The 25,778-nt window shown below is 43.8% G+C and overlaps 1 protein-coding gene across 1 annotated transcript in view; it reads left to right on the top strand.

Moving 5' to 3' along the window:
* The first annotated feature begins 1,972 nt into the window (after nucleotides 1–1,972).
* The window catches only part of RPP30 (ribonuclease P/MRP subunit p30), a 34,236-nt gene continuing 10,430 nt past the window's right edge, over nucleotides 1,973–25,778 (top strand). The window contains exons 1-6 of the mRNA XM_062215054.1: nucleotides 1,973–2,086; nucleotides 3,397–3,452; nucleotides 3,867–3,923; nucleotides 4,321–4,395; nucleotides 8,002–8,073; nucleotides 15,576–15,665. Coding sequence (XP_062071038.1) covers nucleotides 2,005–2,086; nucleotides 3,397–3,452; nucleotides 3,867–3,923; nucleotides 4,321–4,395; nucleotides 8,002–8,073; nucleotides 15,576–15,665 — 432 coding nt within the window. The 5' untranslated portion in view covers nucleotides 1,973–2,004. The remainder of the gene's footprint in view (nucleotides 2,087–3,396; nucleotides 3,453–3,866; nucleotides 3,924–4,320; nucleotides 4,396–8,001; nucleotides 8,074–15,575; nucleotides 15,666–25,778) is intronic.

Here is a 25,778-nt window from a genome sequence, read left to right as displayed (position 1 = left end):
TAATCCCTGCTCACCTCCCATGTTCCCTCTTGTCTTTCTCCTCTTCCCACCCCTTCCTCTCTTCTTGCATCTCCTGCCTTCCCTTCTCTCCCTTTCCTCTTTCTTTTTCTCCCCTGTTGCTCTGCCTTACCTTCTTCAATTCCCTCTTATTCTCCCCTTTCACCTTCCTCCACAACTCTCCCCTCTGCTTGGTTTGCTTAGGAGGTAGCACACTAGGCAAGAACTTAACCAAATACTTTGATTCACATGCAGTTCTACCATTGTTGCCTAAGCCTTAGATTTCTCCAATTTAAAAAGAGGATTTTTTAAATAGTATTTACATGCCTACTTTGAAAACTAAGTAAGATACGTCCACAGTGATTTAGAAACCTGGCTGTCCTGGGTCCAGCATTGTGGCTCAGTGGATTAAATTGCTACTTGCAGTGCCAGCATCCCATATCAGAGCACTGGTTCAAGTCCTGGCTGTTCCGTTTCTAATCCAGCTCACAGCTAATGCACTTGGGGAAGCAGCAAAAGATGATGCCAAGTACCTGGGCACCTGCCACCCACTCAAGGATCCAGTTCCATGCTCCTGGCTTTAGCTTGGCCCAGCCCTGGGTTATTGTGGCCATTTGGGGAGTAAAGCAGCAAATGGAAGATGCCTTCTCCCTCTCTCCCTCTCCCTCCCCCTTTCCCTCTCCTTCTCTCTTTCCCTCTCCATCTCTCCCTCTCCCTCTTTTTCTCTCTCCCTCTCCCTCTCCCTTTTCCATTCTTCTTTTCAAATAAATAAATACATCCTTTTAAAAAAAAGTCTGAGTGTTAAGTGTATGTTTAAAAATAAAAGAAAATTGGCCATCCCTTAGCATAATGCTTTCTCTTGCTTTTTTCCCTAAGCACAGGTACAGAGGAAAAAGATGCCAGTACAGTCCTGCAAAATTAATGCGAGATTTCCTGATAAAAGCAAGGCTTAGCTTTGTGTGACCTCATTCCATTTGCAGAAATAATGTCGTCTTCTGTTCTTAGGAATTACCTAGTATTGAAAGAGGCCAAAGGTAACCAAGAGGGGAAATGCAGGCTTCTACAAGGTACAGAGGCCTCTGAAAATTCCCTTGGGAGACCAATAAGGAACTCAATGAGACCAGTAAGTAAACAAGTACTACATAAGGCGTGGGCCTTAGACCAGAGACTTCTCTGTGTGCAGTTTGTGGTCAACAAATACAGAGACTGAGAGCTTTTGGCATTGTCCGCCTATCGGCGCTCCAGGTCAGTTGACTCTCCTGCAGCCCAGTTCGGGGAGCTTCCCTGCTGGTGAGTTGCTTAGTCCCTGAGGCGCTCACTGGGATTGCAGGAGGAAGCGGGGTGGGGCACAGCGAGGACCGGCCGGGCGTCACCGACAGCTTCACAGGCGCGGATGTAAGCCGCACGGCAGTCCCACGACTCTGTGCTGTCGGCGAACGGATCCAGCAGTGTACAAAGTCATGGAACCCAAGTGCAAAGGAGTGGAAACCTCCGGTGCGCGGGGTACACACTATCTCGTACACTTTTCACATAGAAAATTGCAAAACATTTCCAGTTTGCACTTTCCTACTCCAACTCGCCTTCGGCTAAGCCCACGTGGGTGCTGCGAGCCCTGCCCTCTTGTGGCTGAAGATCAGACAACAGAGAACCGCACGCTTCGACCGTTCAAAACTCCGAGACGCTTCCTACGCTTAGCAGAAGCGTCTGGTCCAAAGATTCACTTTCTACATCGTTTTATAGGAGTCAAGGGCTTCGACTCCTTACAGGGAAAACCAAGCTGCCTCGTTCGGAAAAACACCAAGCATTGCGGTGAGATTTGATTTCAAGACACTGGTGATACTTGGAGGGAAGACTAATCCCTGCGGATCCCTTAAAGTAAATGGTCAATCCGCCAGCAGGAAACTACAGCCCACCGCACAAGTAAACTACAACTCCCAGCATGCCCCAGGGGGCGGGCTCGGCGGCTGCGCAGAGGAGTGTGCGTGTGGGGTCTCGTGGGACTGCAGCATGGCGGTGTTTGCAGATTTGGACCTGCGAGCGGGTCCGGACCTGAAGTCTCTCCGCGGGCTGGTGGAGACCGCTGCTCACCGTGAGTTGCCCCTCTGGAGTTTCTAGGATATTTGCCTCGCGGCTGATGGATGGCAGAAGGCAGGGAGGCCGGGCTCCAAGCGTACAGTCTTTTAAGCTCAGCCCTTCCTGACCCTTCACAATGGCTGAACAAATGCGGGAAACGAGGGTCCGGACAGGGAGTGCTGTCGAGGCTCAGAGAAGAGGGAGAAGGTGGGAGAGGGGGTGCTGGGGCAGTGTTCTTTAGAGGGCAGGGGCGGCGTGACCCGAATGGTGGGACGCTACTCAACTTTTCAATCGAAGGGAAGCCCTGAGAGACGAGACCTGTGCAATGACTGAGGTTCGTCGTGGCTTCAGTGTTCTTCGAGTGTGAGTAGAGGTGCGTGCGGTGGGATCTGTTCCTCCGGGGACCGTTCTCAGCTCCTTGTGAGCGCTGAAGACTGGTGCTAGAAACAGCCACTCCCTGCCAAGGTAAATGGTGCCATTTCTTCGTGGCCCCTTACGAAGTATCCGCGCAGCCATTATTAGCATTGCCTCCCGGGGGCATGGTTTCCTCCTCAGGCGCCAGGGAGGGTAGATAGGACGAGCCCGGCCAGGTAGCACTGATATCTTTGATGGTTCCTCTGAGGTGAACTTTCCGGGGTGTAATAAGCGTTGCCTCCTCTAGGTGGGAGTCAGGTAGGCCAAATGTCCAGAAACTGAACTTGATCCCTGATGAGATTGATATGAGGATATTCATGGAAAGTGAAATAAAAAGTTTATTAAGGTGCAAAAAACTTGAAATCCACGCATACTCATAAAGCAGGCCCCTGCCCCCAAAGAGTTCCCCGTGTGTTGGGGTGGGCCGTGGTGCGAGGGAATCCTCACTGCCTGGGTGAGGGGTCTCTGAAGGAAGCAGCCAGAGAGCCAAGTGAGAATAAAGGTGACAGTGGAAAGCAGGAAGGTTGGCAGGATGAGAATGGACAAAGGGACGTGAAAGAGTCTGATGGGTGGACAGGAAAAGCACAGCTAAAGGCCTTTAGTGTCTTGCTGATAGTAACTCAGAGTAGCTGTCCATAGGCCAGGAGCTGTTTAATTCCCATGATAGGCGTAGGAGATAAGTGGTCCTGTTGTCACCATGTGGCAGATGAGGAACCTGGGATTTAACATTGGCTTGTTCAGGATAATGCTTAGATTTGGCAGTAGACAGTCTCACACCGGAGTTTGGAGTTTGCAGCCGTAACCACGGTGCTAACCTGCCTTCTGGTCTTGAGGTCTAGAATCAGCATGGGTCTGTGGGTACAAGGAGAGATTGCCTCGTTTCATAACAAGAATATTCCATTTTCATTCCAGTCGGCTATTCAGTTGTTGCCATCAATCATGTTGTTGACTTTAAGGAAAAGAAACAGGTAAGATTATATTTCTGAAGTTAATATGTTGGAATTGTCAAGTGTTCATGTGAGCATATTTTTTACGTGTTTCAAAAGTGCACTGGTATTGACTTGAACTATAATCACAAAATTTACTCTTCTTTATTTTATTGTCGTGGACTCCTTAACCGATTTCCCTCTACAACATAAATTTTTTCTTTAGGCCGACAATTGAATCTTATAGATTATTTCAATCTAAAAAATTAGTTTTCTTCCCTCCTTTGCATAGATTTCTCAGTTGCTTCTCTGTTCTCTGGCTCTTTTTCTTTACCATCTTTTTTTTTGTTTGTTTGTTTGATTATTTTTCCCAAAAAAAACTCCTTGTAAGTATTCCATGATGTCTTGTGCTGTTAACATGTACAGTCTTGGGTAACCACTTCTCTTTTCTTGTAGGAAATCGAAAAGCCAATAGCTGTTTCTGAACTCTTCACAACATTGCCAGTTGTGCAGGTTGGTGTTTTGTTCTTTAGCAAGTGTAATAGTGGGTTCAGGCACACCCCGTCTGTGTGCCGCTCTCTGGCCTGAACCGCGCCTTCCTCTCCACGCTTCTGTAACCTTTCCACCCACGCTCAGCTGCTCCATGAGACATCCCGACTGTGGATTCAGTACGCGTTTGATTTCTTCTTTCCCGAAGCCCTACAACGTTTGAATAACCTCACTGTGAGGCTTAACGTGTGTACGTATTTTTTCCTTTGGTTGCATTATAAATTCCTAGAGAATAAAGATGACAACTTACTAATTTTCTCTATCCCTTATGACTAGTATGTTTTAATGAGTACTTTACATTAGTAAAGTAAAAAAATCAGTTATCGTTCATACTTTTTTGATAGCATGTTTTTGTTTATAGGGAAAATCAAGACCAATTAAAATTTTAACAAGAGTCACGATTATTGTCTCAGACCCATCTCACTGTAATGTTTTGGTAAGTTATTTTTCCTCTCTCCTTCTGACCTTGTAATTAGTATTGATTGAAGCTGAGCTGTGTGGCATTTCATCTTCCCACAGCTCTAGATTTCCTGTATCCTTCTGATCCAGGGTGCCTGCCTGTTCTCCTTGTGTTCAGATTTCATATAGAATAGCATGTGTATATTCTACCCAGAGCACATATATAGTAACTCCACAATTAATTCCTTGGCAGTGGTATTCCTTGAATTCACGTTAACCAGACATAAAGTTGGTGCTGGGAGTTTTTCTGTGAGTAATAAACTTACAAAGCTTAATTGGGAAGACAAGCATTGAACAAATAATTTAAAATATGAGGAATATTTTAAAAGGAGGTGATACATAGAGGGTGTTCTGGGAGTGTGTAACCTAAGTAAATTGGTGTTCAAACTGAGGCCAAAGTGTCAGTGTTAAATAGATGACGAGAAGAAGGAAGAGCATTCCCAGAGACAGGATGGCTCACTGAGGGTCCTGAAGCTGAGGAAGACAGTTTGTGTTCTGGGAGGAGAACCGAGACCAGCAGGGTTCAGCCTCAGTAGCTGCTTTAGGGCGGTAGGCCTGGGAGAGGATTCCAGGAGCAGTGGGAAGCCTTTAAGGGTTTAACCAAGGGAGTAAAATTAAGAGGTTTATCTTACAGAGAATGCATTAGAAAGGGATAAAGGATGGAATTTGAGAGGCTTCCAGAAGGGAGGATTGACAGGATTTGGGAATTGACTGGTCCTAGGATGATTACTCTGGGTGGCCTAAGCCCCCAGGTGGGTAGATAACACCTTTGCCTGAGGTGAGACAAAAGCAGATCTGGGATGTGATGGGTTCCTGTGGTGGTTCCTGGTGGTTAGAAGTAAAGGTGTGGCCCACAGAAGTGTGTGGTCACCTACAGAGAGTAACGGAGACTTCCTGGCTGAAGTACATTGTGGGAAGGGGTGGGGGGAGCTTCCCCAGCATGGTGACATAAAGGCTGGGCTGGGATTGGAGACTGAGGAGGGCCTGCCCTGGAAGTGGAAGGACAGTGAGGAACGTGAACACAGAACAGGTCTAAGAAGAGGGCAGTGGCATCAGTACCTTTCAGTGACTGCGCAGGGGTGGGGAAGGAGGGCCGGCAGAGGAAGAATTACATTATTGACGGGGAAGCCTTCACTGCCAAAGCAAAAACCACGTCTACAGATCTGGAAGAGATGTGAGGAAGTGCAGCTGCTGGGTGCTACTGACACTACTCGAGGAATTTGATCCCACTCGGAGAAGGGAACACACAGAGTGGTAGACAAAAACCTGCCGTATAGAGAGATTTCCTTTCCCTTTTATTTTTTTTTTTAAAGATTTGTTTAAAAGGCAGAGTTGGGGAGGGAAAGATAGAAGTGTGGCCACAAAGAAAGAAAATGACTGCAATAAAGGCAGGAGCCAGGAACTCTGTCTGGTCTCCCACATTGCATGGCAGGGGTCCAAGGACTTGGGCCATCTTTTGCTGCCTTCCCAGTGCATTAGCGTGGAGCTGAATCAGAAGTGGAGCAGCCAGGACTTGAACAGGCAGCCTATGGGATACTGGTGTCTCAGGCAGGGGGCCTAACTTGCTGCACCATGACACTGGTTCCACCAGATTTCTTTTCTTAACTGGGAGTGATTTTAGTGTGCCTGCTGTGTGCTGGACACAGGGATTTAGAAAGTGAAATCCATGAGAAGGTTCCCTGTTGTATCTTTAGCTAGAATGGGCACCTCCGCCATAGAACAGGAGTAATCAAGGAAGGACTGGCCCCCATGATTGCAATTAGCATTACTAAAGAAATTGTGGAACACCAAATTTACTAGTGTTTCCTGCAGCTGCCTGGCTGTATTCTGTTTCTCTAGGCCTCGAGGGACATAAATGGAACTCTATTTTGATAGGTTGTGAAGACTTTGATTTACTTTTTATATCCTGACCATCTTGGTGGCTCCTTTTTGGTCCTCTTCTCAAGTTGGATTGAGCAGGGCGAGGAAGCTAGGAACTTTATCCGTGTCTCCCACATGGGTGACAGGGGCCCAAGCACTTGTCCCATCCTCCTGCTGCTTTCCCAGGCACATTAGCAGGGAGCTGGATTGGAAGTGGAGCATCCAGGACAGAAATCAGCACCCATATGGGATGCTAGCTTTGCAGGTGGCAGCTAAACCTATTACACCACAATGCCAGACCCCTCTTTATTCTTTTTATTTTTTAAATGTTTACTTATTTATTTGAAAAGGAGAGTGACAGAGTAGGAGAGCGAGATCTTCCATATGATGCTTCATTCCCCAAATAACCACAAAAGCCAGGACTGGGCCAAGTTGAAGCCGCGAGCCAGGAATCTGTGTCTCCCAGTTAGGTGGCAGGGACTCAAATATGTGAACCATCAACTGCTTCCCAAGTGCATTAGCAGGAAGCTGGACCGGAAGCAGAGTGGTTGGAACTGGAATCGTTGCTCTGATATGGGATTCAGATGTCCCAAGTGATGGCTTAATCTGCTCTCCCATAAGACCTGTTAGGAGATTTTCTCTTTTTAAACAATAACTCTTTAAGTGAGGTGTTTCTCTCCTGTACTAGGACTTCGAAATGTTTTCTTGCACATCTAGCATTTTAATTTATGCAAGGTTACTTCAAAAGATTCATGGAAAATAGAATTAAAAGTCTTCTTTTAATTCAAAAAAATTTTGAAATTCATGCATTTGGGGAATTCTTCTCAAAGTTCATGAAGAGTGAGTATTCTGGGAAAGTTATGCATGAATTTCAACTTTTTTCTGCATCAAAATAAACTTAGCTTTTGATCCCATTTTCCACTAGCTTTTTGGCAAAGATTCATATTTAACAGTATTCTTGTTGTGAACTTAACTGCAATCCATTTAAACATGTATGTTGCATACAACACATCATACTTAGTCATGTAAATTTTTGTTTCTGCCCCTCTCCCCAAAAATGTTGACTTCCATTAGGTCAGTCATAAGGCTTATTGATGTTATATCCCCAATGCCTAGCACACAGCAAGTGGCAAATGTCAGGCTCTAGGGCCGGCATTGTGGTACGGTGGGTAAAGCTGCTGCCTGTGATGCCGGCATCCCATTTGGGCGCTGATTTCTGTCCCAGCTGCTCTACTTCCGATCCAGCCTCCTGCTGATGGCCTGGAAAAAGCAGTAGAAGATGGCCCAACTGTTTGCGCTCCTGCCATACTTGTAGGAGAACCAGATGGAGCTCTCTGGCCTGGCCTGGTGCTGGCCTTTGCAGCCATCTGGGAAGTGAACCACGGGATGGAAAATCTCTCTGTCTCTTTTCTGCCTGTATCTCTGACTTTCAAAATAAATAGGGAAAAGTCAAGCTCCTTCAGTAGTTTGAGGGAGCCGGGCTTTGGTACATGTACTTGACCATAACAAATGGTGGAAGGGAGGAGGAGGATTGATGGGTTGGATGTTGGTGTTAAATCCTCATGCTTGGAATGTCTGTTCCGCCAACATACAAAGCAAAGCAGAAAGGTCAGCAGCACTTGAGAAGTGTTAGATGACTGAATGTAAGTATAGCTGGGTCCATAGAAGTCCTTGTGTGTATTTTTTGCTACTATACAACCTAACATGCTTTTTCTCTTGCTAGAGAGCAACTTCTTCAAGAGTTCGACTGTATGATATCGTTGCTGTTTTTCCAAAGACAGAAAAACTTTTTCACGTAAGTTAACAGATAAAGAGAATAGTGTTTATTATTTTACTTAAAAAGTCTGGTAATGCCTTTCTAGGGAACCTGTTCCTCCCCATCTAGAAATTTAGAGGATTTTTTATTTATCTTTGGAGTGTCAGATTTCCCAGTATATTTAAGTAGTGTGTGTTTTTATTTCATTTAGTTTTGTTATCCCGCTAGACACATAATAGGCTGTTTTTGAAAGGGCCCATCAAGTTTTCTGTTGCTTTATCTGTTTCATGCATTTCAATGTTCTTGTAGGTAAGTGATGCTCTTTCCCTAAAATCACTTCAGTTGCTGCTGTTACTTCCCCACTGCTGCCTGTGATAGACGAAAAGGGGGAATCTCTTCTGTAGCTTGAGGCTCCCACCTGTTTCACCTTCCCCCTCTGCATGCTCTGAGATGTGCTGCCTGTGTTAGCCCAAGCATGGCAGCCCTCAGTCTGCAGAAACTGCTCAAATCCACATCTGCTGCATCGCTCCCCTCCCTGTTCTGAAATCCTTGTGAACTGTGTTCCTGTGCACTTTTGAAATGGCCAATGCTGTGCCTTTGCAAGAAGGGAAGGACTTAGCAGATGTGTTCACTTTGTAAACTGGAGGCAGAACACCCCGAAATTTTAAATGACGACTTTAAAGGGGTAAAGAGTGAGTCAGACTACAATTTTCAGGATTATTTTTTTCTATGTAAACTTGAGATAAAGCTACTTTTGTAGAAAGTTCTGAAAGTTGTCTTTAGGTTCAAAAAAGAACCCACCTGTCACAAGGATTGTGCAGGAAAAAAACGTTGGTCTTAGATGCTTTAATTTTACATCCATTCTTTTTTAAGCAAAATCTGTTCCAAAATTGTAAGGAGATTTTTTTCCTCAGTTTGTCCAGTAGATGGAGCTGTTGACTAAGGAGGCTGATCAAGGCAGACTGGCAAGTCTTAATTATTTATATTAATGAAGGGAATCACCATATGTCATCCTTGAATACCTGAGCTCCCCATTTTTTGGGTGATATCCTTTAAAAAATGCTCAATGATAGCAATTCTCATGAATTTTGTTTCAGTTGGAGGTATGAAACTATGATTGGTTCTGTTTTTTCAATTTCCACAGAAACTTGCAAATGATTCAGGGCTAAAACTATTGGTATTCAGTATGAGAAAGACCACAGACATTGTGAAACCACAGCAACTTACTTTTGCTATTATGTAGTAACACCCCAGTCACAAAGATGGACTCTGAGTTGGTTGATGTGGCAAGTTTTCTGTTGTACATTTGATTTCTCGATAGTTTTGAAGATCATAAAACTCACATTTCCTTAGTCCTTTACTGGTAATTAGAATGAGAAAACACTTGAGTAACATTTTGGCTAGAAGGCATACATGTAAATACCCTTCCAAACACTGTCACATGTTTAATTGCTTTCATCGCACAGCAGTCCTGTACTTTACAGAGAAGACTGAGACTTGTGCCAAAATGATTAGCTACAGATCTCTCAGGACATAGATAGTAGAGGGAGGATTTTTGAATTTTAATTATTCTGGTTATAATTCTGATTTCATATAGAAGTTTTATCATATTCATTTTTATTACTTGTTTTTCAAAGACTGTAAGTTTGAGTTTGCTCAACACATGCTTGATGATGGTGGGTGTAGCAATCAAAAGCATTTTGGAAGGAAGAAAGCTATAAATAAGAAGTAAATAATAAATCAGAAGTATTTATTTGGAATTGAATTTATTGATATGTTCAAAAAGTTACATGAGGGACTGGTGCTTTAGCACAGCAGGTTATAGCTCTGGCCTGCAGCACCAGCATCCTGTATAGGTGCTGGTTCGAATCCTGACTTCCGATCCAGTTCCCTGCTAATGCACCTGGGAAAGCAGCAGAGGATGGCCCAAGTGCTTGGGCCCCTGTGCCCACATGGGAGACGTGGAAGAAGCTCCTGGCTCCAGGTTTCAGCCTGGCCCAGCCCTGATCATTGCAGCCATTAGCGGAGTGAACCAGCAGATGAAAGATCTTTCTGTCTCTACCTCTCTTTGTAACTCTGCCTTTCATTTTTAAAAATTGGAATGTCTTCCTCTTCTGTCTAAATTTTATCCCTTCTTTAGGATTCAGATGAAATTAGAGCACTCCCTATTTTTTTTTTTTAACACCAGGTTTTTTTTTTTTTTTTTCATTTCCAATTATCTTTATATACAGAAGATTGATTCTGTATATATTTAGTAAAGATTTCATCAGTTTGCATCCACACAGAAACACAAAGTGTAAAAATACTGTTTCAGTACTAGTTATAGCATCACTTCAGATAATCAATTATTAAAGATATCTTTCTTTTGGCCGGTGCTGTGGCTTAACAGGCTAATCCTCCGCCTTGCGGTGCCAGCACACCGGGTTCTAGTCCCGGTTGGGGCGCTGGATTCTATCCCGGTTGCCCCTCTTCCAGGCCAGCTCTCTGCTATGGCCCGGGAAGGCAGTGGAGGATGGCCCAAGTGCTTGGGCCCTGCACCCGCATGGGAGACCAGGAGAAGCACCTGGCTCCTGGCTTCGGATCAGCGAGATGCGCCGGCCGCAGCGGCCATTGGAGGGTGAACCAACGGCAAAAAGGAAGACCTTCCTCTCTGTCTCACTATCCACTCTCCCAGTCAAAAAAAAAAAATTTATAAAAAAAAAAGATATCTTTCTTTTAATTATAAAGCTTCTGTGAGTATGTCATAGTTTGATTTTAGATCACATTCAAGCAGTTTGTTGCTTAACAGGTTGCATTCTGTACATTATTTTGTTGTTGGTAAGTTGATTATCTAGAACTCAAACAGGCCTCCCTGTAGGTTAGATAGCTATTCTTTTTTTTTTTTTTTTTTTTTTTAGATTTATTTATTTATTTGAAAGTCAGAGTTACACAAAGAGAAGGAGAGGCAGAGAGGAAGAGGTCTTCCAATCGATGGTTCACTCCCCAATTGGCCTCAACGGCTGGAGCTGTGCCGATCCTAAGCCAGGATCCAGGAGTTTCCTCCAGGTCTCCCACATGGGTGCAGGGGCCCAAGGACTTGGGCCATCTTCTGCTGCTTTCCCAGGCCATAGCAGAGAGCTGGATCAGTAGTGGAGGAGCTGGGACTCAAACCAGCGCCTACATGGGATGCTGCAGGCAGTGGCTTTACCTGCTATGCCACAGCACCGGCCCCAGGTTAGATGTTCTAAGACTAACTTAGGTCTCCAAGGAGGTCATAAGAGTAGACACACATGGGCACACACACATCAGTAGTTAGTAGTATAAAAAGCTAGCCACGTTCAATATCAGCATTGCTTCCATGGGAAATAACACACTGTTTTCTACTTACAGTACCTGGAAAATGTCTCATAGGTAGGAAACCCTTTCTCCCCTTAGCTACCCCAGGGGATGAGTTTCAGATTAAAGGTGGTGAGAGGGCTTCATGGGGGCCAGGCTCCTTGGGGAGGAGGTAGCTGTGGAATATGGCAGAGAGAGAGAAATGCGTATACACTTCAGGAACTTCTGGGCCAGGTATTTCTGTTTAGGATCTAAAGCAGCACGCAAGATGAGCAGCATCCAGGTTATTTAGCCCAGTAGTCTTTAAACTCCTTTGCTTACCTTATCAGATAAAAAAAGCTTGAGCCTGCTTCCCCATATAAGTACGTTTCTTATAAACTAATTTGTATGTACCATTATACCAGTGTGCTGTATAAAATGATATACACATACAAAACCAAACAGAAATTTCAAGAGAATTAAAAACTAAGTGGATGTAGAAGTTCTCTTTCCTTCCTGCTCCAGGAACCAGGGCCTCCCTTTTGCAGGGCACTGCTGGGAAGTGTTCTGGGGAAGGGAGTATCTCTCAAGGCAATGTTTCTGAGGGGTGATCCAGCCCCATGGCTTCCACATTACCTGGAGCATTTGTTAAAATGCAGATTGTTTTGCCCTGTTTACTGAATGAATTATTGGGGACGGGGCCTGGTGATCCCATTTTTAATCAACTCTTTAGGAGAGTTTGGTGTACACCTGAGGGTGAGAGGCACTGGCCATATCTCTGTGCATTTGGTAAGCCTGACTCTCCCCCACACGATATGTTACATAAAATACAGAGAGGTGTTAACCTGACATCCATGAGAGGGATGTTGGGGGCAGGGGAGCAACTGTGAACCCCTTACCTTCATGTTTCCTTTATTCCATAAAGGCAAAATTAGTGTGTTTCTTTATGGAAATATATATTGTCATAGAGGTCTGACAGCCCCTCCTCAAAAGAAAAAAATCCGTTAATGACAATTGATGTAAACTCATATGCACCCTATCAGTTGTCAGGGAGAATCATTATGAGCATCTGAACTCCAAAACTATTGGATATAATTTGATTTTTAATGATTGAGAAAGTATTTCATTATAGTGTGAACATTAACTCCTATTTTATGGTTATCTAAATGTATCAGTTGAACATGTGGGTTAATAAAAATCTAAATAACAGCAGAATTTGGTTTGGGACTTTTTTTTTAAGTTTGAAATATCAGGAAGCCCAACGGACCTGACCTTTGTAACTAAAAGTTTATTATAATGCATGTACTTGAACCAGCAGAGATCCATTGTTTAATTGGCTACTATTATGAGGAGAGGGGAAGGGAGGAATAATGTATTACTTATACAACAATTTACCTTTATTCTATGGAGAATGTTTCCTAGGCCTCTAAAAATTAATCAGCTCTTTTTTGTTGTTGAAAAAATAACTTATGTTCATGGAAATAGGGGTATGCATTGAAAAGTAGACCTTCCTCCTGCCCAAAACTCCCCCTCCCTTTTCTCCATGGGCACCCATTGCCAGCAGTTTTTGTGTAGCTTTAAGAAATAGTATTTACCAAGTCCCTCTTTCCTTCATTTTCCACTCTCCCTGCCTCTTTCCTTTCTAACACCACGCTCTTGGGCCTTACAGTGTATCTTCAAGATTATTCCATAGTATCACTTAGAGATTTGTTTAAATGAAAGTGGAGAATGTTTGATGATGTCTAGTCTTTTGGGATTGGTATCATAATGGTTGTCCTTGTACTAATGCCCTTGAACCTTTGTAGGGTTTATAGCCGTAGAATAATATTTATATGCTGATGTGTCCGTTTAAATTTTTGCTAGCTATTGCTAGGGTCCATTCCAAGACCTAGTTTAAAAACCCTTAAGATCCGATTTATTCATCCCATGTCAGCAATGTATTACTGAACTTTTTGATCTTTTCCATTCTGGTAGTTTAAAAATGGCTAACAGAAGCAGAATTTGTTATAGCTACTATTTAGAGCTTTCCTTCGTCCATTCTTAGCAAATTTTCAATGATTCTTTCATGAGTTGGACAGCAGTAGTGGCTGGGATGGAGCAGATTCTGTTTGAGCCAGGTATTTCTGCCAAAGCAACATTGCTTCACAGGCTTACTAAGTTACTGTGACTGTCGTAAAGGCAGCCAGCTTCTGATCGCTGTGTGCTTCCCAATGCCCTAGGTTGGGAGCAGGAGTGACAGGGATTTGGAAGAGACAAGATGTGGTATCGCAGAAATGCTTATGGTCAGCACTGATCCTATAGGCTTTATTTAGCTGCCCTGGCAACTCAGTTTTGTTCATCAGACCTCTACTCAACAGCGTGGTCAGTAAGGGTGATTTTTTTTTTTTTAAGATTTATTTATTTATTTATTTGAAAGTCAGAGTTACACAGAGAAAGGAGAGAGAGAGAGGGAGAGGTCTTCCATCTGCTGGTTCACTCCCCAGTTGGCCGCATGGCCAGAGCTGCGCCGATCCTAAACCAGGAGCCAGGAGCTTCTTCCGGGTCTCCCACATGGCTGCAGGGGCCCAAGGACTCGGGCCATATTTTACTGCCTTCCCAGGCCATAGCAGAGAGCTGGATCGGAAGTGGAGCAGCCGAGACTCAACCTGGCACCCATATGGGATGCTGGCGCTTCAGGCCAGGGTGTTAATCCGCTGTGCCACAGTGCCAGCCCCAGGGTGATTTTTAATACAATGTAAAACAGTCAATTCTTTTTATCACTATAAGTCAAAAAATGGCAAAATCAGGACTAGATATGCATCCTCTAGCAACATGTTCTGGTTTACACTCCATACCAGTAACCTTTGTCCACCTTTATTTTATTTTTACTTCCATAGCTTTCCTTTTATCCTGATTTTATATGTGATTTTTTTTTTAAAGATTTATTTATTTATTTGAGAGGTTGAGTTACACAGAGAGAGAGAGACAGAGAGGAAGGTCTTCTATCTGCTGGTTTACTCCCCAAATGGCTGTTCTGAAGCCAGGAGCCAGGAGCTTCCCACATGGGCACAGGGACCCAAGCACTTGGGCCATCTTCCTCTGCCTTCCCAGGCCATAAGCAGAGAGCTGGATCAGGAGAGGAGCAGCCAGGACATGAACCGGCATCCATATGGGATGCTGGCACTGCAGACAGGCTTAGCCCACTATGCCACAGTGCTGGTCCCTATATGTGATTTTTTAAAGTAGTTTCAAATGTCTTTTTATTTATTTTTTAGAAGATTTATTTATTGAATTGAAAGTCTGAGTTACAGAGAGGCAGAGACGGAGAAAGAGACAGACAGAGAGACAGAGAGGGAGGTCTTCCATCTGCTTGTTCACTCCCCAAATGGCTGCAACAGCCAGAGCTGTGCAGATCTGAAGCCAGGAGCCAGGAGCTTCCTTTGGGTCTCCCATGTGGATGCAGGGGCCCAAAGACTTGGGTCATCTTCTGTTGCTTTCCCAGGCCATAGCAGAGAGCTGGATCAGAAGTGGAGCAGCCGGATCTTGAACCGGCGCCTATATGGGATTCCAACACCACAGTTGGCGGCTTTACATGTTATGCCACAGTGCCGGGTAAATGTCTTTTAGAAGTAAATTCCGATTATTGATCAATGAGTAAAAGCAAAAATTAGAGCAAAGGAAAGGGAAATTATGGGTTGAAACAAACCACATATATTGTGTGATTTGCAGCTGCTGTGCTTGAACTTTTTGTGTGGACTATTTGTTAGAATTTGCACAGGATGCCCTCAGTGCCATGCCAGTGTCTCTCAGCCCTTCAGTAGACTGATAGGAGCCAGAGGCCTGTGGCTCTGCTTGGCACAAAGATGCTCAGTAGTTTGTGGAGCAAATGGATCTTGCGTGTATTCCTTTTGGCTTCTTGCTTCCTTGGATTTCAGAACAGTCAGTTTCTTCTTTCTAGAACCACCTGAAAGCACGTAACTAAAACTGAGCCTCACTATGCAGAAGATCTTGGGAGTAAGAAAGTCTTTTGACCTGTCTTTTGAGAAGGTTGTGGACACACCAGTCTGCTTCACCTGGATCGCAGTTAAGCTGTGCGAGCCACACCTGAAGGAACGCTGCCGGCTGACTCTGTAAGGGCTCAGGTGTATTTCAGCACAGCACCGCCTAACAGAGGGAACCATGCCTGTTGTGTTGCTCTAGATCATGTTTGAGTCCATCAGTCTTGTGCTGACTTTCCTTTCGGCCTCACCTGTTTTTCTTCTTGACAGGTGGCTTGCACACAGTTAGATGTGGATTTAGTCTGCGTAACTGTGACGGAGAAACTGCCATTTTACTTCAGAAGACCCCCTATTAGTGTGGTAAGTGTGGGCTTTCCATTTTATGGTGAATAAATCTGTAGAGACTTGCATGAGCAAATTGGAAGAGGAGCAGAAATCAGTGTTCTTAGAAAAGCAAAAGCTGGAAAGAAGCAACAAAAGCAAAAGCTGGGTGATGGGGGATAGTTTTAGAAAAGAATTTTATTTTTAATTTTGAGCAACAGACAGAGACAGACAGCTCCCATCTACTGGTTCACTCTCTGAATGCCCATAGTGGCTAAGGTTGGGCTAGGCCAAAGCTGGGAGCTGGCATCCCAATCCAGGTCTCCCACATGTGTGGCAGGGACTCAGCTATTTCAGCCATCACTGCTGCCTCCCAGGGAGTACATTAGCAAGAAGCTGGAATCAGGAGTGGAGCCAGGACTCGTACCCGGGTGTATATAGTCCCAACTGGTGTCTTAACTGCTGGGCCAAATGCCTACCCTTGTGAAGGGTATTTCTTTCTTTCTTTTTTTTTTTTTTAATAAAGATTTATTTATTTATTTGAACAAGTTACACAGAGAGAGAGAGATCTTCCATCCTCTGATTCACTCCCCAGTTGGCTGCAACAGCTGGGGCTGTGCTGATCCGAAGCCAGGAGCCAGGAGCCAGGAGCTTCTTCCGGGTCTCCCACATGGGTGCAGGGGCCCAAGGACTTGGGCCATCTTCTGCTGCTTTCCCAGGCCATAGCAGAGAGCTGGATTGGAAGTGGATTAACCAGGACTCAAACTGGCGCCCATATGGGATGCTGGCACTGCAGGCAGCGGCCCTGAAGGGTATTTCTTAAGAGCTACCTTATAATGATGGGTACTGTAGCCTGTACATTGGGCATTAAGAGAATTGAGCAAAGAAGATAGGAAAGGAATTTAAAAAGTATAGCTCTCTGTAGCATCCACAAGCTAAGGAGGGACAGAAGGTGGAGAGGTATGTCATCAACTAGGCATGGTCTATGCATAATTAAAATCTGATTTGAAGCATGCTGGTTCACATAGCAGTCAGAGCTTTAACAGGGTGACCAGGTGTCAGGGGTACTTGTTTCTCCCTCTGCTAGTGCGTTTTTCTCATTACCCTTCTGCATAGCTTTGTCTCTTGTTTCCTTGTACCTTTCATCTTCCATCTGTCACACCTTGTTCTAAGTCTTGACCCCTTCCATGTACATTATGAAGGTGGTAGTATTTCCCACCAGTAACTATTTTGGTAGCTGTGAGGTCAGTACAGCTGTTAACTATTTGCATTGCCAGCTGATCCTAGCAAGTGTTAGGATGTTTTAGAACAGTGGCTTCCAAAATGATTTACTTAGTCTCCCATTCAAAAACTACTATCTAAGAGAAAAAGGTTTAGCAAGCATGGTTCAAATTACATACTCATTCCCGTCATAATTGGAAAATGAAATTTGTGAAAGAATGTTTTGAAGTGGGTAACTCCCCTGTCCTTTCTTTACATGGAATCATAACTTTTTAAATTTCTGTTTCTCTTCGCTGCAAAGGGGTTGAGAATTCAGGGGAGACAATGAAGAGAGAAACAGATATATTTGGTGCATAAAAATTGAATTCAATATGGATATGCTACTAAAGCCATACTTGAAAAGTACCAAAAATTTATAGTCACATATTTAAAGGGAAAACTATAAGAAAACTTTTCTGGTAGATACTGAGAGTGCTACTGAACAAATAGCAATATCCAGTATACTCAAATTGTAGGTTCCCCTTGTTGTTGCCAGGACTTCTAAGTAAATAAGTAAACAATAAAAAGCCCCTGAATCCTCACATTTGAGAATTAGAGATCTGTATTTTTCAACAACTCATTTATCAACTGTGTGGAAATGAAGGCTACCAAGAAATCATTCAGCTCCTTGCACACGGGATTGAGACAGTTCTGATCAATTAACTGTCAAGTAAGATCTCTGGTGTGCCCGAGGACCTATGATACAAGCCACAGATTAATACAGTACCAATTTTTATTTTTATTTTTTATTTTTTTGACAGAGTGGACAGTGAGAGAGAGAGAGAGACAGAGAGAAAGGTCTTCCTTTTGCCGTTGGTTCACCCTCCAATGGCCACCACAGCCGGCACGCTGCGGCCGGCGCACCGCGCTGATCCCAAGGCAGGAGCCAGGTGCTTATCCTGGTCTCCCATGGGGTGCAGGGCCCAAGCACTTGGGCCGTCCTCCACTGCACTCCCGGGCCATAGCAGAGAGCTGGGCTGGAAGAGGGGCAACCGGGACAGAATCCGGTGCCCCGACTGGGACTAGAACCCGGTGTGCCGGTGCCGCAAGGCAGAGGATTAGCCTGTTGAGCCACGGTGCCGGCCATTTACAGAACCAAATTTATGACAGCCTTATACATTGTTCCTCTCCAGAGATAGAACCACTCTATTGTCTTTAGAAGTTGTCCAGAGCTTTTTACCAGCCTCAAGTGCCAACCCAGGTACCATGTAAATAACACCCCCAGAAACAGGCAGTGCAGCCATTCTATAGATTGCCGTTCAACTTACCAACTTTTTCTTTACCTTAATGAACTAGGAAGGTCTGTGTCTGGACAGCTTTACCTGAATAAGTCCACACCCAATAACCCTGTCCTTGGTTGGGAAGAGATAGTAACATGTGATGCTAATTCCAAGTCCAGGAATGGACAGCTATGCACAGCACTTAATTCCTCATGTCCCATTACAATGGTAAGACTCCCAGGGGGTTTTTGGTGAGGGCTTTATTTGGGTTTCTTGTGAACATGTTTACTGTTCAAGTCAGAATATGAGCTTCTAGAGAGAGCACCAGCTATGTCATGACCCCTGTATCTTGCCTATAATGAGTCCTCCCTAAAATTTTTTGATTGAATGAGTATATGTCTGATTTATCTGGGTACAGCTTGAGGAACCTCATCAAATTGTACTTGTTGCTAGTCATTAAGTGGTTGCCACACTGGGCAGGGAGCCTGTGCAGTGGATTGTACAAACATCCTTAAATACATGAAAAGATGCTACAGTTCACCCAGAGTGGGCTCTCAAGGCTGCACCACTAGGACATCCCATCCCCCACACCATCTGGAAATTCAGGAAAGCTGCTGTTTGATGGATATTTTTGACTTAATTTGACAAGTGAGACAGATATGCAATATTTAACATAGTGTCTGCTTTTGAAAAAAGAATCTGGTGTGAACATTTTACATATGTTATTTAATCAAAACTAAATGGTAAAGGGGAAGGAAGGGCTGCACATGACTATTTTTAGTCTTCATCTAATATTGAAATAGGCTGTGGTGTGAATTGGACAAAAATCAAAAAAGTCCTTGTGAATTCATTCACTTGTTTTTCATTTAGAAGAAAGCTGGAAACTTGAATCTATCCAGCTTGTTGTTCAATATACATAATAGTTGTTTATAGCTATATGTGTATTATTAATAACATAATACCTAATCTGGATATCGAGCTGTTTGTCTACACTAAAGTGTGAAAATATACAGGGGTACTTCAAAACAGTTATGGGAAAATGAATGAAAAGAGAACTTCATTTTAGTACAAAAAATTTTGAGTTCCATGCTTACTTTTTTCACGAACTCTTTGAAGTACCCCCATAATCTCAGTGCAAGTGCAGAAGAGCATGGCACAGCTCAGTCTTCACTGGTCCTTGCATGTTCCCGTGGCTTTAAGAGTGAATTTGTCTTTGGCCATGAGAAGTTGATAGGTTGGCTTCATCAGGATTCCTTAATTGGGCATGCAACAGTATAGCCCACATCTTGATTTGATTAGGTTTTATGCCCTTTTCCTTTATTGTGGTGAAAGCAGGATTATTAAAATAATTATTAATAATAGTAATTATTAACATGACCCACTAGTCTTTTTTGCCCGTAGGCCAGAAACCACTGAGACATATCAGCTTAGAAGGCTGGAATTATGTAAGGCCCAGTAGCTGGAGCAGACCAGAATACTCTATTTGTGTAATTTACAACACTCAACCCTTTTGTCATCTCACCACAAACTCAGGGCACAGGACTTGAAATCATGCAATTCCTTCCAAAATCTCCTGTAAACCCTCTTTTGGAGTTTCATGTAGCGTATATGGGAATCTCAGCTGTGTCAGCTTTTAGACCCAGCTAGTAACTGGGTCTAAAAACTTAGATTCAGCTCCTGTTCTTGGACGGTCCAGTCATTTCTAATTATTTGGCATTTTATGGTTCATGTATGTTCATAGCTGCTGTGATGCAGTAACTGTGGGATGGAGTAGGTGTAACTTACCTCCGCATGCAAACACTGGAACTGAGTCCCAGGCAGTTTGTGGCTCACAGTTAGATGTCTGTCTGAGCATTGGCTAGCGATGTGTACCCGGGCATGGATTCCACTATCATTTCCTCTTTGGAAATGCTATTCGAGGTTACTTTATAGCAGACCTCTGGTAAGTACAGAATAATTTCATATTTTAAAACATAATTTTATGAATTCAGTTATTAAGGATCGTCTCAAGAAAGTATGTAACTTTGCCTCTGATTTTTTCACTTTCATTTCCCCTCAACAAGGACTGCAAGTTTATTGAGAGTTTTTTCAGTGATTGTTTTACACTCATATTTTCCCTCAATACTTCTTTAACCCTAACCTATTTCTGTCTTCAAGGTCCAGTTAGTCCCCACTGAGAAATGCCTAGTAAATAATGTCCAAAGCAGCACGTTGGTTTTAGGAATCGTGCCATACAAACATATACTTGAACTGGGTGTGATTGCTCCGGAACCTTTAATTTTCAGCATACATATCGTGAACTAAGTATTTTGTCAATCCAGCACCTGGATATTTGCCATTATCCGAAATTTCTGTGTGGAAAACCAAAATAAACAAAAACAAAATTAATAGACAAATAACAAGCTGGTAGAAACATTTTCATTCACGTTACAGACAAAAAGCTAATCCCCAATATTCAAAGAATTCCTGGGTGAACAGGAGGATGAGCTACGCCAAGAAAAGGATTAATTATGTTAAAAAGACGTTTCACGGGGCCGGCGCCGTGGCTTACTTGGTTAATCCTCCGCTTGTGGTGCCGGCATCCCATATGGGCGCCGGGTTCTAGTCCCGGTTGCTCCTCTTCCAGTCCCGCTCTCTGCTATGGCCCAGGAAGGCAGTGGAGGATGGCCCAAGTGCTTGGGCACCTGCACCCACATGGGAGACTAGGAGGAAGCACCTGGCTCCTGGCTTAGGATCGGTGCTGTGCGCCAGCCAAAGCAGCCATTTGGGGGGTGAACCAACGGACAGAAGACCTTTCTGTCTCTCTTTCTCACTAAGTTTGTCAAATTAAAAAAAAAAAAAAATTTTTCACACAAAAGAAAATACAGATGACAGATGATCCTTACACATATGAAAAGTGCTTATATTTCTAGTAAAATCACCTATCTGAAGGACAGGCATTTGGTGCAGTGGTTAAGATGTTGCTTTAGATGCCAACATCCCACATCTCCTACATCAGAGTACCTGTTGGAGCCCAACTCTGCTTCCAGTCCAGCTTCCTGCTAATATGCACCCTGGGAAGCAGCAGATGATATGGCTCAAATAGTTGAGTCTTGCTACCTTCATGGGAGTCCCAGATTGAGTCTTTGTCTCCTGGTTTCAGCTTGACCTTGCCCTGGCTGTTGCAGACATTTAGGAAGTGAACCAATCAATGGGCAATGTCTCTTTATCTGTCTCTCTGCCTTTCAAGTAAAATGAAGGAAAAAAAATAATAAATACAGACAGACACTAGGTGTCTATATAAAGCTAACTACTGATCTACTATTAATAAAAAAATTACCCATCTCTTTGGAGTTGCCCTATGTTGTAAGGCAGTTAGAAAGCCGGCATTCTCTTTGCTATGTCACTGTAAATTGGGCAAGCACTGTGGAGTAATTTGAAAATAACAGTTAAAATTACAAGTACATTTACACCCTATCCTAGTGTGTTGGTTTCCTGGATGGATTGGCTTAAACTAGCTAAAGTTGATTGTCTCCCAGTTCTCTTGCTAGAAGTCTGAAATCGAGGTGTCAGCAGGGTCATGGTTCCTCTGAAACCTCTAGGCGCCTCCTTCCTTGCCTCTTCCTAGCTTTTAGTGATTTGCCAGCACTCTTTTGTGATTATTGCTTACAGCTACATAATTCCAGTTTGTCTTTGTTTTTATAATGTGTTTTCCCTGGGTGTTTCTGTCTTCATGTAGCATCTTCTGATAAGGACACCATTCATATTGGAATAGGCCTAACCTATTCCAGGATGACCTCATCTTAGCTAATTACACACACAGTGACTCTATTTCTTTCTTCTGTTTATATGATGAAACACTGGAAGAAAGCACAAGAAATTAATAAAAGTGATTGAGGAAATGAGAAAAGGGCAGATGGGGGCAGAGATATAAGACATTGTTTTCCTTTGTTGCTTTGATTTGTGAATCATGTGAACATATTACCTATCTTAAAGATTCATACACCAAAAAGGTGTCATCCTCTTGAATTCAATAAAGAACTAATTTTTATGGAATTAACAGGGAATCAATGTTGTCTTATAATCAACTTACTATTTCCTTCTCTTTGGTCTCTAAAGCTTTGCTTAGTACTTGCAATTTTTTTGCCTATGTCTCTTGATTCAAGTGTCACATATCTGCCCTTGGTAGCATCTTTATAAATGTTATTTCCCATTAGTAAAGAAATCTAATGATCCACCTGTTTCAGAACATTTGGTCAGATGTACAAACAAAAGCCAGTAAGGCAGGCTCTGTCATTCTTTATCAAGAGGCTGTTATAAGCAATCATTTGATGAGCTTAAGGCAATGTGTGTTAAAGTGGTCTTAGAAGGAGGAGCCCAGGTCATGAGTATATATTTTATCTATCCAAAAATTTAAAATATGATGTTAGAATATTAACAGCCTTCAATAGCACGTTATCTTTAATTTCTTTTTCTCAAGAGTTTTCTTAGCCATTTCCAAGTGAACTTGATGATCAACATAACTTGATGCATCAACATCAGAATGAGGAATTTTTTATTAAAAGTAATGAAGCTGAGAATTATGTCCTTTGTTTTCTTACCTTCCCACTAAAATTGGTTTGCATTTTATTCTGGTCCCCACAAGGGTCTAGAAATTCAGAATCAGTCAGTATTTGGGAATCTGGTCATCCAGCTGTCTCTGTCACATCTTTTATTTCCTCCTCTCCATCCTACTGCCTTGTGTTTTTTAGTTTAGCAACTAGAAGGATGAGAACAAGAAATATGCCACTGTCTTTGGCTTCTAAATAGTGTTGGTAAAACAAATGGCTAAGAAAATACTTACTAATGTGGATAAAGGTAATGCTTTTCTTTGTTTGGGCAGATCAAGTTCATAGCCAAGTGAATCCTGACTCCTTTTATGATGGATAATCTGTCATGAGCAGCATTGTCACATGCCCTCCTTTTCATAAGCTAACATTTGTTACCCCAAATATAAATAGATTACACACTTTTGTGTAAAAGACAGTTATGTGATACCAGCTCTCCAGAAGTGTACAAGCTGAGCAGAGAATGTGTTGTACGTTTACGTATAACACAAAGAAATTATAACAGATGTCATTCTCAGAAATAATCAACCCAAGATGCAGAATTAAAGCTGGGAAAAAGTTGTCAAAAAAGGAGAGGTGTAGTTTGCAATATGGAAAATATAAATTCCAACTAAACTAATAGCAATATGTAGGAAAATGTAACATAAAATTTAGAAACCTTAAAGCCAGAGAAACGTTAAGAAAAGGGAGGATGGGGGCAGGGCAGTGGAAGGAAGGAAGGAAGTCTGTTCAGGAAGAGAACACTCTCATGGAGTGGTCCAGCAAGGTGCACTTGAATGAAATCATGGTGCACTGCACGCTTCACACTTAGTAGTAAACCTCCAGCAGCTGCTAGTTACATCTGTCCCAACTTGTCCTCTGGGCAATAGAAACCCCTTTGCCAGGCAGAGACAACCATCCTCTCTAAGCTGTGCTTGCCATCCTTGCTTTGAATATTCAAAGGACCCCAGCAACCTGAGTGGCTCTGCAAGTTGCAAGTCTGATTATCACCTGTGTGCTAATGATCTTTCAGATGTTTCTTCTTGCTGTTGGAAGCCCTGCCTGTCATAAAGGCTTGCCCAGTCGGGGCTTCCTTTCTCTTCTCAGCTCCCACCCCTGCTCTCCCTGATTATTCTCCAGCCTTTGATCTTCCCTGTGTGGCTACCATGCTGCAGCTCCCAAGCCTTTCCAAACGCTCTCTCTGTCTCTGAAAATGCCCTTCCCTCTGCTGTTTAACTGTGTAATTTCTTAGTATCCCCAAAATTATTCCCTCACTTATTCCCAAACTTCTTGCCAGCACGTATCATAGTTGAAGTTGGTTGTTTGTCTGCCGTCGTTCAGTGGTCTCCTCCGCTTAATTGTAAGCTTTTAGAAGGAAGTAACCGTCTCACTTTTTGAACTTCATGAGCTTAAAGCCTACCTGTTGTGACTAGATGGTGGTTTCGAGTCATTTATCAGGGAAGCTGAATAGGGTATTGGTCAATTTAAATATCACTTCCACTACTTCCAGCTTTCTTACCTGTAGATCCCTATACATTAAGAACACATTGGCTGGCGCCACGGCTCAATAGGCTAATCCTCCACCTTGCGGCACCGGCACACCGGGTTCTAGTCCCGGTTGGGGCACTGGATTCTGTCCCAGTTGCCCCTCTTCCAGGCCAGCTCTCTGCTGTGGCCTGGGAGTGCAGTGGAGGATGGCCCACGTGTTTGGGCCCTGCACCCCATGGGAGACTAGGAGAAGCATCTGGCTCCTGCCTTTGGATCGGCGCGGTGCGCCGGTCGCAGAGCGCCGGTCGCGGTGTCCATTGGAGGGTGAACCAACGGCAAAGGAAGACCTTTCTCTCTGTCTCTCTCTCTCTCACTGTCCACTCTGCCTGTCAAAAAAAAAAAAAAAAAAAAAGAACACATTAAGCAGCCGACGCTGTGGCACAGCAGGTTAAAGCCCCAGCCTGCAGCGCCGGCATCCCATATGGACTCCAGTTCGAGTCCTGGCTACTCCTCTTTCGATCCAGCTCTCTGCTATGGCCTGGGAAAGCAGTAGAGTGTGGCCCAACTCCTTGGGCCCCTGCACTCACGTGGGAGACCCAGAAGAAGCTCCTGATTCCTGGCTTCAGATCAGGTCAGCTCTGGCCATTGCAGTCATTTGGGGAAAGAACCAGAGGGACAGAAAACCTCTCTCTTTCTGGCTCTACATCTCTCTGTAAAATGTGGGGCCGGCACCGTGGTGCAGCGGGTTAAAGCCCTGTGCTGCTGGCATCCCATATGGGCACCAGTTCGGGTCCCAGCTGCTCCACTTCCTATCCAGCTCTCTGCTATGGCCTGGGAAAGCAGTACAAGATGGCCCACGTCCTTGGGCCCCTGCATCCATGTGGGAGACCCAGAAGAAGCTCCTGGCTCCTGGCTTTGGATCAGCTCAGCTCCAGCCATTGCGGTCATTTGGGGAGTGAACTAGCAGATGAAAGACCTCTCTCTCTGCCTCACCTTCTCTTCTATCTTTCAAATAAATAAGTAAATCTTTAAAAAATAAATAAAATAAAAAAAGAACACATTAAAGGGGCCAGCACTGTGGCGTGGCGGGTATAGCCACCGTCTGCATTGCTGGCATCCCATTTGGGTGCTAGTTTGAGTCCTGGCTGCTCCAGTTCCGACCCGGCTCCTTTCTAATGTGCCTGGGGAAAGCAGCAGAAGATGGCCCAAGTGTTTGGGCCCCAGTGCCCATGTGGGATACATGGAAGAAGCTCCTGGCTCCAATCTGGCCCAGTCCTGGCCGTTGCTACCTTTTGGGGAATGAACCAGTGGATGGAAGATTCTGTATCTCTCCCCCTCTCTCTGTCACTCTGACTTGCAAATAAATATGTTTTAAAAATTACAGGCCATATAAAATTATCAACTTAAAAAGTAGCCTGCTATAGATGTATTAAATTTTGAGTCCTACTTGCAGTTGCCTTGGCATGTTCAGGCCAAATGATTTTGCTGGTCTTATACTGCTCACAGGCAGGCATATCCTGCCCTAGCTTTAGGTAGTTCAAGGAGTAGTAGTTCCTTTGCCACCCTACAGAATCTTAGCTCTCCTTAGCTAATTCCTATTAAATAAAGTAAGATTCCCC

This window comes from Lepus europaeus, chromosome 17 (assembly GCF_033115175.1).
Source record: "Lepus europaeus isolate LE1 chromosome 17, mLepTim1.pri, whole genome shotgun sequence".
In the NCBI taxonomy this organism is placed as follows: Eukaryota; Metazoa; Chordata; class Mammalia; order Lagomorpha; family Leporidae; genus Lepus; species Lepus europaeus.
Note: the sequence above shows the minus strand (reverse complement) of the source record. Positions and strands in the feature narration are given on the sequence as shown.